The sequence below is a fragment of the Dendrobates tinctorius genome, unplaced genomic scaffold, assembly GCF_039654945.1.
Source record: "Dendrobates tinctorius isolate UK_male_01 unplaced genomic scaffold, ASM3965494v1 ptg000396l, whole genome shotgun sequence".
NCBI lineage: Eukaryota > Metazoa > Chordata > Amphibia > Anura > Dendrobatidae > Dendrobates > Dendrobates tinctorius.
In genome coordinates, this window is record NW_027362062.1 from 2,310,926 (window position 1) to 2,325,845 (window position 14,920).

Sequence of the window (14,920 nt, forward strand, 5' to 3'; positions counted from 1 at the left end):
TCACCGTCCACAGTAACATAGATATGATATCACGCTTTCAATAATAGAGTAAACAGACAAAACAAGTGAAACATAACATTCAACATAATGTACTCTACAAAGCATTGCACCTACAAACCAACAGGTTCTTTATCATACTTTTGAGCTCGTTCCAGGTCAGGTTATAATAGACACAAATTCCCAAGCCCACACATATCACCACTTTCATGCTCTGGAAGGGATATACATCAGGGATTGTATCGCGAGATTGAGGAGACCATGGCATTAGGAGCCAAGTGTGTCAAGGGTGAGTTACACCACCTCTCCCAAATCCTATGGAACTTTTGGGGACATGATCTGTTTCTATATAATATATTTTCATATGAAATTATATCGTTCACTAATTTTTTTCCATTGATCGAAGGAGATTCCCCCACCCCCCCCCCCTTCATCCACCTCAACGACATCGCTTTTCTTTTTTTTAAATCAAATACTTTTTATTCAAGAAAGCATACAGGATAGTATTACATACATAAGAATACATTAGAGTACAAATTATAATACTTTCCCATTTTTTAATAAATGCAAATACACCATACACATCCCCTCCCCCCCCCGTCACGCATCTACAATCTTTATCCATGCATTCCATTGTTGTACACTTTTTTATAACCCTAATAACCTGTTTTTGACGAGTTCTGCGGAAGCTAATCCGGGAAAGTCCAACCAGCCCCCCCCAGATATTCTCGTAGTGGTTCATCTTGCCTCTTTTCATGTATACGCTTCGCTTCATAAGGATTACAAAATTAACTCTATTTACAAATTCCTTCCTAGTATCAATCAATCAATCAATCAAATTTATTATCGCCAAGTACATATTACATATATACAAGGAATTCTTTGTGGCAAAGAGGCAACATAATATATAACAACAGATACAACAAGTAACATCTAACAAGACAGATACAGTATATAGTCTACACATGACGATTTAATTGTTGAACAGAGAGTGGATAGAAGCTGTTCATATGGCGGTTGGTGCTGCATTTGGGGACTCTGAAGCGACGTCCTGAAGGGAGTAGTTGGAATGAGGAGTGTCCCGGGTGAGAGGGATCGGATGAAATTTTCAATGCGTGGGATCGAATACTCTTATCATAAAGATCCTGGATTTTAGGCAGGGGGGAACCTATAATTCTCTCTGCTGTTCTGAAAGTCCTTTGTAAGCGGAGTTTGTCATGCGCAGTGGCTCCCCCATACCAGACTATCAGAGAGGAACAAATCACGGATCTGATGACAGCATTAAAGAATAAGATCAGCAGATTCTTAGACAAACCATATCTTTTCAGCTGACGCAGAAAGAACATCCTCTGTTGTGCTTTTCTTATAACAGCATCCACGTTTTTCCCCCATTTAAGATCATGAGAGATGATAACACCAAGGAATTTGGTCTCTGTGACCCTAAGAACCACTTCGTCATGGATGTAGATTGGAAGTATCTCATGTTGATCTTTCCTAAAATCCACAACCATCTCAGCAGTTTTTTTAGTGTTGAGTACAAGATTATTGGCTTTACACCAGTCACATATTCTTTCCACCTCACTCCGATACAAGTCTTCAGCATTTCCCCTGATGAGACCAATCAGTGTCATATCATCGGCAAATTTCAAGATTTTTACTGAGTCTGCTGAAGAGATGCAATCATTCGTATAGAGAGAAAACAGTAACGGGGACAAAACACACCCCTGAGGTGCCCCGATGTTTGTGACCAAGGTTTCCGAAGTGAATGGTCCAACTTTTACACTCTGTATCCTGGCTGTCAGGAAGTTATAAATCCACAAGCATAAGTTGAGAGGGACTCCAAGAGCTACCATTTTCTTATGAAGTAAATTCGGATCAATGGTATTGAACGCTGAGCTAAAGTCCATGAAAAGACTCCGGACATATGAGTGCCGTTCATCTGTATGATCCAAAATGTACTTCAGTGCCAGATTGACAGTGTCGTTTGCCGAACGATTCTCCTTATAGGCAAACTGAAGCGGGTCCCATAGCTTCTGCGTGAATTTTATCAGGTGGGACATCATAATTCTTTCGAAGACTTTCATAGCTACAGATGTGAGTGCTACTGGTCTATAGTCGTTCAACTCAGAGGATCCCACTTTCTGAGTAGGAGGGTTTTCATCTAACCAGTGCAATGTGATAGTCTTCCTTGCAACATGAAGCAATCTGGCTATTGCTAGCCTACCCCGTTCATCCGACGCCACCTCCTCTACATGTCCTAAAATACACGTCAATGGATCTCGAGTAATATTTGCTTCCGTCACTCTTTCCACCAAATCCAGGACCCCAATCCAAAATGCCTGTAATCTTGGACAAGACCATAGCATATGAAGAATATCAGCTTCATCCATCGTACATCTTGGACATCCAGAGTCTGCCCTTAGTCCAGCCTTTTTCATCCACACAGGTGTCCTATATACCCTATGTATAGTGTATAACTGTGACACCCTCCCAGATTCACTTATAGATATTCTAGGGACATGTTGTAAAACCGACTCCCACTGCTCATCCGATATGTCTCCCAAATCCCTTGTCCATTTGGATCTAGCCATCAATGGGTGTCTATCCAAAAACGTACCCCTGTAAATTATCGATATAAGACCCCTAGTACCCGTCTGGGGGCCAAGCACATTCAACATACTGTCATTCTGTATCACTATCGGTGACTTCCTCCGCTGTCTAGAGAATGCGTGTTGCAGCTGCAGATACTGGTAAAACATAGTATGCTCCAAGGGGAACTCTTCCTTAAGTGTTTCAAATGTTTTAAATGTCTCACCATCTAGCAACTGCGACACATACCATATACCTATTCTTCTCCACTGTCCAAAAATCCGTAGACTTAACAGTTCAGTCAGCCGGGGGTCAAACCAAATGGCTGTGTATCTCGTGTATTCCCCTATACCCCTCCACAGCTTTATTTCTTTCCACAGTTTTTCAAGCAACGCCAAAGTTGGAAACCTTTTAGGATTCAAACGAAATTTACCCGCCTCCAGAGCCGCCAGCAGCGGGGCCCTCCCTACCACATGAGAAATAACCCTCCCCCTGAGCTTATAAGATCATGATCCCCCCCATCCTATCAAATGCTGGCATTGGGACCCAATATAATACAGCCATGGGTTGGGAACCGCCAAACCTCCATCATCTTTTGGACTTTGCAACAGTTCCAACTTAATACGAGCTCGACCTCCTTTCCATATCAAATCATGGAAAGTTGCGTTAATTTTATAAAATCTTATTTTGAGGCAGCCAAACCGGTGCATTGTGTAGCACATACAAAAGCTGAGGCATAAGTATCATCTTTATTAAGTTAGCACGCCCAGCTATTGTTAAATTTAATTTCCTCCATGCTGTAATTTTCTGTTACGCCATCGCTTTTCTAGCCATAAATAGAACTTCCAGAAGAAATATTCTATCATGATGGACCCACATCTCTTCATCCACGGCACCCAGGATACACAACTCCAGACTACATTCAATTGGTATCCCAATTATCCACTCTAATCTAATGTAGTTATGACATCACTACTCCAATATCTTCATATAATTCTACAGTTCCAAATAAGGTGCCAGAAATCCGCTCCCGATTCCCCACACCTATGGCATTCATCGGTTACCCCTCTACCAAATCCATGTAATCTACTTGGGGTCAGATTGGATTGGTGAATATACAATTGGATTAGCTTGTTATTTGCAGCTGGTGAAACCATCGTATGTACCTCTAGGGCATCATTCCACTGATCGTCATCGATAGAGGGGATTAAGTGCCGCCATTTACTTTCTACAGAGAGCTGAGTGGATGCAATTCTAGAGTTTAACAAAAAGGTGTAAAGGGAGGATATCACACCTGTGGGTCCTTGAGTTGAAAATACTCCTATCAATGGGTATCTGGATATTCTCATTCTAGAAAATGAGAGCTGGTACATTATGGCGTGTCTCAGTTGCAGATATCTATAAAAATTCCTATGGGGAATCCCGAACTTTACATGAATTTGTTCGAATGATAATAGAATTTCCTTTTCAAAAATCTGATTAAGTGCTATTACTCCATTTTGTTTCCAGAAACTTGGCTCTTGTAAAGTTTGAAGGTGCGGGAACTCAGGATTATCCCATATCTGAGTTCCCCCAACTTGATCAGTGAACTTCATAATGCGCTTACTTTCTCGCTAAGCTATGCGCAAATAACAAACCCTGGGGTGGCCTGTATGAACCCTCCAATATTGCCCACGTTGTATGCCCACTCAAAAAATGCATGAGATGAGCCTCTGCATTAAGTCCATCCTGAATTAGGCAATGTTTTAAGTAACGTAATTGATCAGCTAGATAATATAAAAATAAGTCGGGCACCGCGTATCCACCCTGGGTTTTGGGCTTCTGCAGGGATCCAATACTTAATTTAGGTCTTGATGAGCCCCATAGAAACGCTGCCATCATGCTATGCATTTTCCCAAAGAAACCCTTAGGAACCCTAATTGGTGTATGTTTCAGCAGATATAAGCACTTTGGAAGAATTATCATTTTAATTAATCCAGTTCTGCCCGCCACAAATGGGGAAGTCAGGACCACATCTCAAACTTTTTCCTCATCTTATCGATGGGCGTGTTTCTTGTGCGCCAGCAACAGGCGTAGTCGTACCTGCCCCACTTCCTCTGCATCTGCGTACACCATCATCAGCACTTCCACTTCCTGTCCCTTTACACGCGCCTTACGCATTTTGTAATTGCTAGGTCTCTGGAAACAAAATTTATTCTTAATAAAAGAAAAAAATGGTCACCTGCAGCGATCAAAGCAGGTTGTGAGTTTATGTCACTATAATGTAACAGAACACAAAAGTGTATTGATGACAATCAAATTCAATCCCGGAAAATGTTTCAATGCTTTTTCTCAGTTTTACAGATCACAGAAATGTTCACAGACCACGTAACACTGTACATCTGAGAAATGGAAGTAATACAAAATGTTTAAAAGCTTTTATTCACTGAAATCACAAATGTACTCCACACTATGGAATAGTGTATGGATGAGAAATGTAACCCAGGAAAATGTTTTGACGTTTTTTGGGTGTGTTCTATAGCACAAAAAAGGACCTTAAAGCTTGTAATACTTTATGGATCAAAATATATTACATTTTTTTTTTTTAGCACTCACAAAAAAATGCAGCTATATGTTTGCCAGTGGACTGTTCAGGCCTAATCACTGTGTAGAGACTGGATTCTGTCACTGTCCCTGCTCCTGCGGCTCTCTCTCCCTCGACTAAATGCAGATTGTATGTACTGCAAGCGATTAGCCCTTAGAAGGGCTGTTGGTATCATGGCTCAGCATCAGTATCAAGACTACAGTCCTCTGATTCCTTATACTGTGCACACACAAGCCTAGACAAGCACTCTCTCCCTGCAATATGAAGTATCACAGAGCTGTGTAATGGCGTCAGTGTGTCAAGCCAGGCGGTGCGTTTCCTTTTATAACCTCTGATGTGACACGGCCAGTGAATCATAATAATGTCACAACCAAGATGGCTGCAACATTCCAGTGCCTCACAGGCAATCCCTGCATGATTATTGGCTGTGTAACAGGCGCCAATGATTCGGGGTGGGGATTCATTCTCGTCCTCATCCAAGCTGTGTTGTGTCAAGCTCAGTACTTAGATTTTTTGGTCACTTTCCTATAACATTGGTATTTTTTGCAGATCTCTGACTTGTACTGTTCTCCACAGGGTTGGCGGACTGCGTCCTAGCTCTCGGCTTCGAGAAGATGGAACGAGGCTCATTAAAAGCCATGGTTGGTATTTAATTTACTGTCGTGATACGGCTTCATGCTGTGATATCAGCAATTTATGAGATTAAAAAAATGAATAACTTATTTAATAAACTTTTTTGGGTAACTTTTGTATATTTTAGTACATGGACCGAGCCAACCCAATGGATAAACATGTGGAGGTTGTAGCCAACAAGTATGGCCTGGAACCTGCTCCATTGGCTCCTCAGTTGTTTGGCAGAGCTGGACTTGAACACATGGAGAAATATGGTAACAATTATATGAAAATGTATAATGTTTCTTTGAGATAAGCACATTTATAATCAGATTTGCTGCTGCCAAGTTCGTGCTCCCGTGAAGTGTGGTTCATAGCGGATTGTGAATTTTACTATATACTGTATTGCAGTATTTGGTAAGTGATCAGATCTGATTCTAGGCTCAAGTCCTCTAAGGGGACTTAAAAATAAAATGAATGAAAAAAAAAAAAAGTAAATGGAAAAAAAAAAAAAATCAAATTGGCCCCTCTTTCCAATCCATATATTTAGAGATTTAAATAAAAAAAAAAAGGCATAAAGTAATATTAAAAAAAGTGTTCAGAAATGTGTGATCTATCAAAATATAAAATAAATTAATCTGATCGATAAACCAGGTAGCGAGAAAAACAAATCAAAACTCCAAAATTGTGGGAGGGTTTTTGGCCGTCAAAACATTGCATCTACCTCAAAATGGTATCAATGAAAAAAGAAAAAAAACATAAGCTTAGGGTGCAAAAAGAAAAAAGACCTTATCCACACTCAGATCCCAAAAAAAAAAATGCTACGGTTCTCAGAAAATGATGACATAAGCGAAAATGTTTAATTTTTTTTCTTACAAATTTCGGAATTTTTTTTTCCCACCACTTAAATATAAAAAAATACCTATACATGTTTGGTATCTGTGTACTCGTACTGATGTGGAGAATCATTTATTTACCAGGTCAGTTTTACCATATAGTGAACATAATTTAAAATAAAAGACAATTGTGCAATTGCACTATTTGTATTATTTTTTTTTTTTTTTTGCTTGTAGGAACAAAGATGGAACATTTTGCGAAGATCGCCTGGAAGAATCACAAGCACTCAATAAACAATCCGTGAGTCTTCTAATCCGTCAGTAATCAGCTATGACACCATTCTCTAGTCGTATATGAGACTGTCAGTTTAGGTCAAGAGCCCCATAGTCGGTCCAGAATTTCCAGGACATATGTGAAGCCGACCTTAGAGTCAACAGGCCTCGAAAACCAATCCTTGTATTGGATGAGCGACTTGGAAATAGTCAAAGAATCTTATTATTGCCGTGCATTCTTTTCTATGCTTTACACTGCAGCTTTCACTCACTCGTTACAGGTTTTCACAGTTTCAAGAGGAGTACAGCTTGGATCAAGTGAAGAATTCCCGGAAAGTTTTTGATTTCCTCACCGTTCTTCAGTGCTGGTAAGTAAAGCCTAATAGAGGGGTATGGAGCCTAATAAATATTATTCAGCCCTGATTCAGCTGACGTTTGCCCTCTTATATGTAAGGGGCTTCCTGAGAATCCCCCCCCCCCTCCTAATTGCAGCAAATGGATGCTCAGCTGAAATGAGCATGCACGCAGAGTTAATTCTGGGCCAAATGAGATTTCCACTGATTTCTTTTTAACTTCTTTACTCCAGTCCTACCTCTGACGGTGCAGCAGCTGCCATCCTGGTAAGTGAAGATTTTGTGAGGAAGCACGGGCTGCAGCATCAGGCAGTGGAAATCATGGCACAGGAGATGGTGACGGACACGTCCAGCACGTTCAATGAGGAGAGCTGCATCAAGGCAGTGAGTGTAACGCGGGCAGACTCCGTTTGGCATGTACATTTAGCATATAGTGTGTGTGTGTGTGGAGATATATATATATATATATATATATATATATTTGCCTTGTAATGTTTTCATTTCCTGTTCTGTCCAGATGTCACCGTATCCCAGAATTCCAAGCAGTGGAAATTCACCAACCACCATATTGGGACACCCAAGTGATGGGTGTCTCAGTATGGAAACTGCTGGTGCCAATCTGTTGCGCGGTACCACCAGCGGAACACCACTGAACATTCGGCTGATCCCGGTAGCAGATGCGCGACGTGCCTACAGGCAGAGGAAGCCGATCACATTAAAGGGGTTTTCCCAGTTCATTTTAAAAATTCTGTGTCTGACCGTGTATGGAGCATACCACATCTCCTGGGCAGGGGAGGAAGTAAAAGACAATACTGACATTACAGCAGGAGATCACAGAGGATTCATTTTGTGAGGTAGAATATTTCACTGACTGTTTTTAAACAATATTTTACCTCACAAAATGTATCCTCTGCGATCTCCTGCTGTAATGTCAGTATTGTCTTTTGCTTCCTCCCCTGCCCAGGAGCTGTGGTATGTTCTGTACACGGTCAGACACAAGGGTGAGAGAGACAGAGCACAGGGGTGAGACAGCTCTAACGGGACAGCACATGAGGGGAGAACACAGCACAGGAAGGAGAGAGACAGCAGGCAAGGGGAATAGCACATGGGGTAGACAGGTCAAAGAAGAGAGCACAGACGGGAGAAGTCAGCACATGGGGAAAGAGCGAGTGGAAAGGTGGGTGAGCACATGGGGTGAGAGATTCTCAACGCTGCAAAGCCTGCCCCCATCGGCCATCGGGACATTACCGCCCTCCCCATGTGATAGCATCGGGCCTCCATCTAGTGTATATGTGTGTGTGATATATATATATATATATATATATATATATAATGTTCTCTCTTTACAAAAAGAATTGCAGTTTGTAGATCTCCACTTAAATAATACATCCTTTGCAAGAAATGGATTCTCACTGGTGTTAATATGCACTATATGGACAAATCAATCGCTTGAGTGTTATTACTGAATAATGGAGCCATTTAGTAAACACAGTATTTCAATGGAGACCATGTAATGTTACAGCGTGAGGGGCCTAGTGCTGGGGAGCAGAGGGCAGAAAAGTCACCAACACTGTGCGGACCCTATAACTGCAGAGTCCAGACCTCCCCAGGAAAACATTAACACTGCGCCGCCGCAGGAGCTTCATGGCCAAGTAGTTGCATGCAGCCTTACATCACCAAGCACAATAATGCAGAGTGTCTGATAAAGTGGTGTAAAGCCACCACCACTGCATTCCGGAGGAAACATGTTCTGTGCAGTGAAGTATCACACTTCTCTCTGTGGCATCTGATGGAGTCTGGGTTTGACAAATATCAGGAGAGTGATACTCGCCTGAGCGCATTGTGCCATCTTTACAGATTGGTGGAGGAGGGATGATGATAATGTGTGCAAACTGCAAAGCGCTGCAGAATATGTTAGCGCTATATAAAATAAAGATTATTATTATTATAATACTATGGGGTTTTTAGTGTCTGCCTCAGACCCTTAGTTCCAGTGAAGGGAAAACTTAGTGCTTCACCACGAGACATTTTGGACAATTTTAGCTTCCACCTTTGTGGGAACAGTTTGGGGAAGGCTCTTTTCTGCTCCCCATGACTTTGTCCAGTACACAAGGTCCATAAATTCATGGTTGGGGGGAGTTTGTTGGGTAGAAGAACTTAACCGGCCACACAGAGCCCGGCCCTCGGCCCCTTCCAACACCAGGGTCTGACCTCACAAATGTTTTTTTTTTGTATGAAGGGGCAAAAATTCCCAGACGCCTCCAAAATCTTGTAGAAAACCTTCCCAGAAACGCGGAAGCTGTTCTATCTGCAAAGGGGGCCGACTCCATATTAATGTCTATGGACGTAGAATGGGAGGTCAGAGAAGCTCCTTAAGTGTAATATGGAGGGGGCACACAGTACTTTTAGGCCTCCGCGCCACCCCACCCCCCCGGTCTCACCAGCCTCTTCTATTAATTTAGGCCCCGGCTTCTGTGCGGCCTAGTCGTCACGGTTAACTTCACCCCCTTTTTCCCAATTTTTTCGAGCTGTCTTTTTTTCCGCCCTTTGCAGGCGTGCCTCCTCTTCCTCCTTCAGTGGTTCAGAAGCTGCATGCCCTTGTTTAGTTAGAAGACCCTCCTCTTCCTCTCTTCGGTCTCCATCTGTCGGCACCTGGAAGATGGCATTTTCTCCAGGCAACACAGGCACTCCTGCATCTCCCAGCAGCCCCTCTCCTGATGCCGGCGTTACACCGCTTTAGGCAGAGAGGTGAGCTGCACCTAATCCTTCATTAATGTAGTGCTTGGGACCAACTCCCAGCTTAGAGAAGACTCTGTATCCTTCAGCAGTCTCCCTCTGATCCCAAGCCGGCTGTTCTGTCCTCAGGAGAACATTGCAGGACAGGACATACTTCTTGGCAGACTTCACAGTGCGACTTACTACATAGCCAGATGTAAGAGACTGTTACCTGTCTAATGCCATCAGGTAGAGACATCTTGATTCTTTTCCACCCCTAGGGGTGGTGGCCATTGGCCTAGTCAATTTTTTTTTTAAATCCTTGCAGGGATCTCACATTGACTTCAGGGCTCCTCTTTCTCTACAGGGTGTTATATGCTTTGCCCTTTCGCTCGGGGCAATCTGCCGCTCGGCCTTCATTAGGTCAAGTTCACACTTTGTTTAGCCCAATCTCTGGTTTTCAGGAACATACTTTCTCAAGCTACATGCACAGAACTTTTTCCTGAAGGGTTTTCTACTTTCCTTTTCGGAACTCCTCCATTATTCTATCTTCCCACCCCGTGTTTTCTCTCGACGGTGTTTTCTCTAAGGCTGCGTTCACACGTGGCGTTTTTTTCGCGTTTCCGCGGCTGTTTTAACCGCGCGATTTTGCCGCGAAAACGCGAAAAAAAGCATCCCATGCATTCCTATGGGATTCCGCAATTCTGTGCTAATGCTGCGGTTTTTACCGCGGCGGAATCGCTTTGCGGTAAAAACCGCAGCATGCTCATTAATTTGCGGAATCGCGGCGATCCCGCACCCATAGGAATGCATTGTTCCGCTTACTTCCCGCATGTGGCTGAGCACACCATGCGGAAAGTAAGCAGAACAATTGCGGATGGTACCCACGGTCCAGAGGAGAGGAGACTGTCCTCCGGGCTTTGGGTACCATATCCCTGTAAAAAATAGAATTTAAAATAAAAAATATTGTTATTCTCACCCTCCGGCGTCCCGCGCAGCCTTCCCGCCTCTCTCCACGATCTCGTTCCCAGTAGTCCTTTGCGAAAATGCCCGCGATGGCGTCCGTTCTCGCGGTATCGCGAAGTCTCGCGGTCATTCGCGCGACGTCATCGCGAATAACCGCGAGACATCGCGATCCCGCGAGAACGGACGACATCACGGGCATTTTCGCAAAGGATTACTGGGAACGGATGCGCGGGACGTCGGAGGGTAAGAATAACACCATTTTTTATTTTTTTTTTTAAATTTTATCTTTTACTACTGATGCTGCATAGGCGGCCTCAGTAGTAAAAAGTTGGTCACACTTGTCAAACACTATGTTTGACGAGTGTGACCAACCTGTCAATCAGTTCTCCCAGCGATGCTACAGATCGCTTGGAAAACGCTAGCATTTTGCAAGCTAAATACGCTTGCAAAATGCTAGTTTTTCCGCGGGAATTTAAAATGCGGTTTTCCCGCGGACTGGAATTCCGGAATTCTCGCGGTAATTTCCGCGAGAGTTCCGGTACGTGTGAACTTAGCCTAAATCTGGCAGGTTCAACCCTCATGCCTCGTAATAGTAGCTCTTTCAGACAGGGGAAGGTTTGGGACGCCTGGCATCTCCTGGCTTCTCAGCCAGGAACCTTAGTTCAGAATCGCATAGCCCAGGATTGGCCGTAGGCTAATTAATTCTCCGCTCCTTTTTTAAATCTAAAACCCGGAGTGGGTGGCATTCCCTCTTTTTTTTTTTTTTTTTTTTTCCTTACATATGGAACCCAGAATTCTCTCGGCTTTTCAGCCGTTACGCTCTCCGGGTCAACCTCGGCGGAGGCATCTGGTCATGAATGGATCAGAATCTGCTGAGTCGTCCACGGTAGACTACGTTCCACCTAGTTCGATGGGAAAAGGGCTTGTCTCTTTAGACAGTTATTTTTGTCATAGTCTTTTTATGATGGAGCAGACCTTTTTCATTCCGAAAAGATCCAGGGTGCATTAAGAGGTTCCCTTCAGTACACTTCTAGACCCCTCGACTCAGCGATTGCTCTCCAGCACGTTCACAGTAGCCTACTCTCAAGTCCTTCCTTTTTTCGCATGCATGCAACTATCATGGTGGTAGTCTACTTTTTTAGAATCTCATCTTGGTATACTCTGTATCTAGTTTTCAGATCCATCACCTTATTTCAATTTAACTGTTCCTGCTTTTTCACTGCCTCCTAATAAACCGCAGCATCCAAGCTCCGATTCCTCCAGTCACGGCGTGATTACTATCTAAGTAGGGAATCCCCTTTTATTTTCTTCTCGTCTTTCTAGCACTTTTCTTGGAATCCTTTGTAACTGGACAGATGGCGTCTCAGTGTTCCTTGTGTCGAGAACAGTTTCTTTGGACGCTCAGATTCCCTGTTTGCTTCTGGACGGTCATCATCTTTGGTCTTCATTCCTTCTCTCTTTATCTGGGTCAAGGGCTTCCTGCATCATTCTTTCTCAGGCCTCTAATAGCAGCTCTCTAAGCTGTTTTCAGTTATTTTTACCTTTTTTTTTTTTTTTTTCTGCCTCCTTGGCGCTTTATGTCCTGGGTAGTAATGGTTTCTCCATATTACAGTGGTCGGTCTCCTTTCTGCGATTCTCACCTCTGCTCGTATTTTTGAATAGTTCTTGTGGTCTTCCCAACCTTGGGGACTGTTTTGGGACGTCCCGTGGTTTCTTGTGTCCCCCAATGAAGCGATAGATGAAAGAAGATTATGGTTCTTACCGTAAAATCTTTCTCTAAGCCTTCATTGGGGGTCACAGCACCCACCATTTTTTTTTTTTATATTGATTCTGTTGGACCGGTCTGTGTTCCTTTTTTTAAAGGGAAGATGCCATCCAAAAAATTTTTTTTCAGCAATTGAAAAAATGTAAAGAGTTAATGTTTACATTTTCTTAAAAAATATTATCATTTGTTTTTAATTTTGCAAAATATGAAAAATAATTTTAAAAAGTTTGGCATTTCCACTTGTTAACACTAGGGGAGCAGCTACTGACATTTGACACAAAAACCAAGTGTACAACTAGCTCACATTACTGCCCTGCAGTAATTATGGGCGGAATCTGCTGACATGGGTGTGATGTCACTCCTCTCCTCCCCTTCTGGGTGTTTGCTAAGGGAAAAGAGAGGATGACATCTAGGAACACAGTGAGCTGCCATTTTGATGGGGCCCGCAAAGTTACTGACTGTCTTTGCATGCAAAGTCTGGATCAGAACAGGCCATCAATCAGCATACATGTTTCCTGGATTTCTGTGGAGCAGACAAGCAGACGGTCCATCCATGTGTATAAAACACAGCACTCTATGTACAATCCCTGGCACTGAACACTGTGCCCCCCATAGACCAGCACACTGCTCTCCTGATAAACTCTGTGCTGCTGTCGCCCTGCTCCTTCCACCATACATCAGGCCCCTGTCGCCTCGCTTTCACACATCGCCAGGACAGGATCTGAGGAGAGGAATGGGGTCTTCGGTCACCAAGGATGGCAGGCAGCACAGAGTATTTCAGGAGAGCAGTGTGCTGGTCTATGGGGGGCACAGACCACAGAGAGAGATATATGGGGGAAGAGCAGGGTGACGGCACCACAGAAATCCAGGAAACATTTCTGCTGATTGATGGCCTGTTCTGATCCAGACTTTGCATGCAAAGACCCCATTCCCCTCCTCAGATCCTGTCCTGGCGATGTGTGAAAGCGAGGCGACTGGCGCAGACCGGGGTGACGCTGGGAAACAGGATGGGGGGAAATGTAGCCATACAGTAACATTAAAACTGAGGCCCCTCTCTTCAGCTGCCTCACTAGCCCTCCCCTGACTGCACCTATTACCCCTGACCCGTGTGCAGGTGCTCAGCCAGAACCACCCTAGAATGGGTCCCCTTTTAGCAGATAATACTGCCATAGTGTTCTCACATAATAGCGCCATATACTTCACACATAATGCCGCCATATAGATCACACAAAACCAGCAGAGTGACAGCAGCAGAGTATCACATGGGATAGGATTAGATACACGGCTCAGCAGTCAGTATCACACGGGATAGGATTAGATACACGGCTCAGCAGACAGTATCACATGAGAGGATTAGATACACAGCTCAGCTGTCAGTATCACACGGGATAGGATTAGATACACAGCTCAGCAGACAGTATCACACGGGATAGGATTAGATACACGGCTCAGCAAACATTATCACACGTGATAGGATTAGATACACAGCTCAGCAGTCAGTATCACACAGGATAGGGTTAGATACACGGCTCAGCAGGCAGTATCACACAGGATAGGATTAGATACACGCTCAGCAGTCAGTATCACACGTGATAGGATTAGATACACAGCTCAGCAGTCAGTATCACACAGGATAGGATTAGATACACGCTCAGCAGTCAGTATCACACAGGAGAGGATTAGATACACTGCTCAGCACACAGTATCACACAGGAAAGGATTAGATACACAGCTCAGCAGACAGTATCACACAGGATAGGATTAGATACACGCTCAGCAGTCAGTATCACACAGGAGAGGATTAGATACACAGCTCCAGTCAGTATCACAGAAGAGGATTAGATACTGACTGCTGAGCTGTGTATCACAGGAGAGGATTAGATGTCCAGCAGATTGCCAAGTGTTTTGAAAGAGCAGGGAGCAGCTCCTCCTCTGTTTTGCAAGTGCAGGGGCTGCAGCTGGTCGGGTGTTTTGGAAAGAGCAGCTCGGTCTCCAGGAGCTCGTCCTGTATGCTCTCCTGCAGGTTGTATGTGCAGAGTGAACATCCAAGCGGTTATGCTGGAACAGTACAGCATCCAGGGCTTGCATCAGAGTGTAACTGGAAAGCACTGGGCTCTAATAAAATGGAGCCTGGCCACACCTACAGCTGTGAATTGAGCTGCCCAGAGGCGTGCCCAGTTCACAGCTAATGCTGCTGCAATGATACAGATAGGGGTCGGGAGCCGACTGT

The 14,920-nt window shown here is 43.8% G+C and overlaps 1 protein-coding gene across 1 annotated transcript in view; it reads left to right on the top strand.

Annotated features, from left to right (window-relative positions):
* The window catches only part of LOC141076260 (sterol carrier protein 2-like), a 44,408-nt gene that overhangs the window by 12,171 nt on the left and 17,317 nt on the right, over positions 1–14,920 (top strand). Inside the window, exons 5-9 of the mRNA XM_073563634.1 lie at positions 5,747–5,811; positions 5,931–6,057; positions 6,856–6,919; positions 7,173–7,259; positions 7,478–7,628. Coding sequence (XP_073419735.1) covers positions 5,747–5,811; positions 5,931–6,057; positions 6,856–6,919; positions 7,173–7,259; positions 7,478–7,628 — 494 coding nt within the window. The remainder of the gene's footprint in view (positions 1–5,746; positions 5,812–5,930; positions 6,058–6,855; positions 6,920–7,172; positions 7,260–7,477; positions 7,629–14,920) is intronic.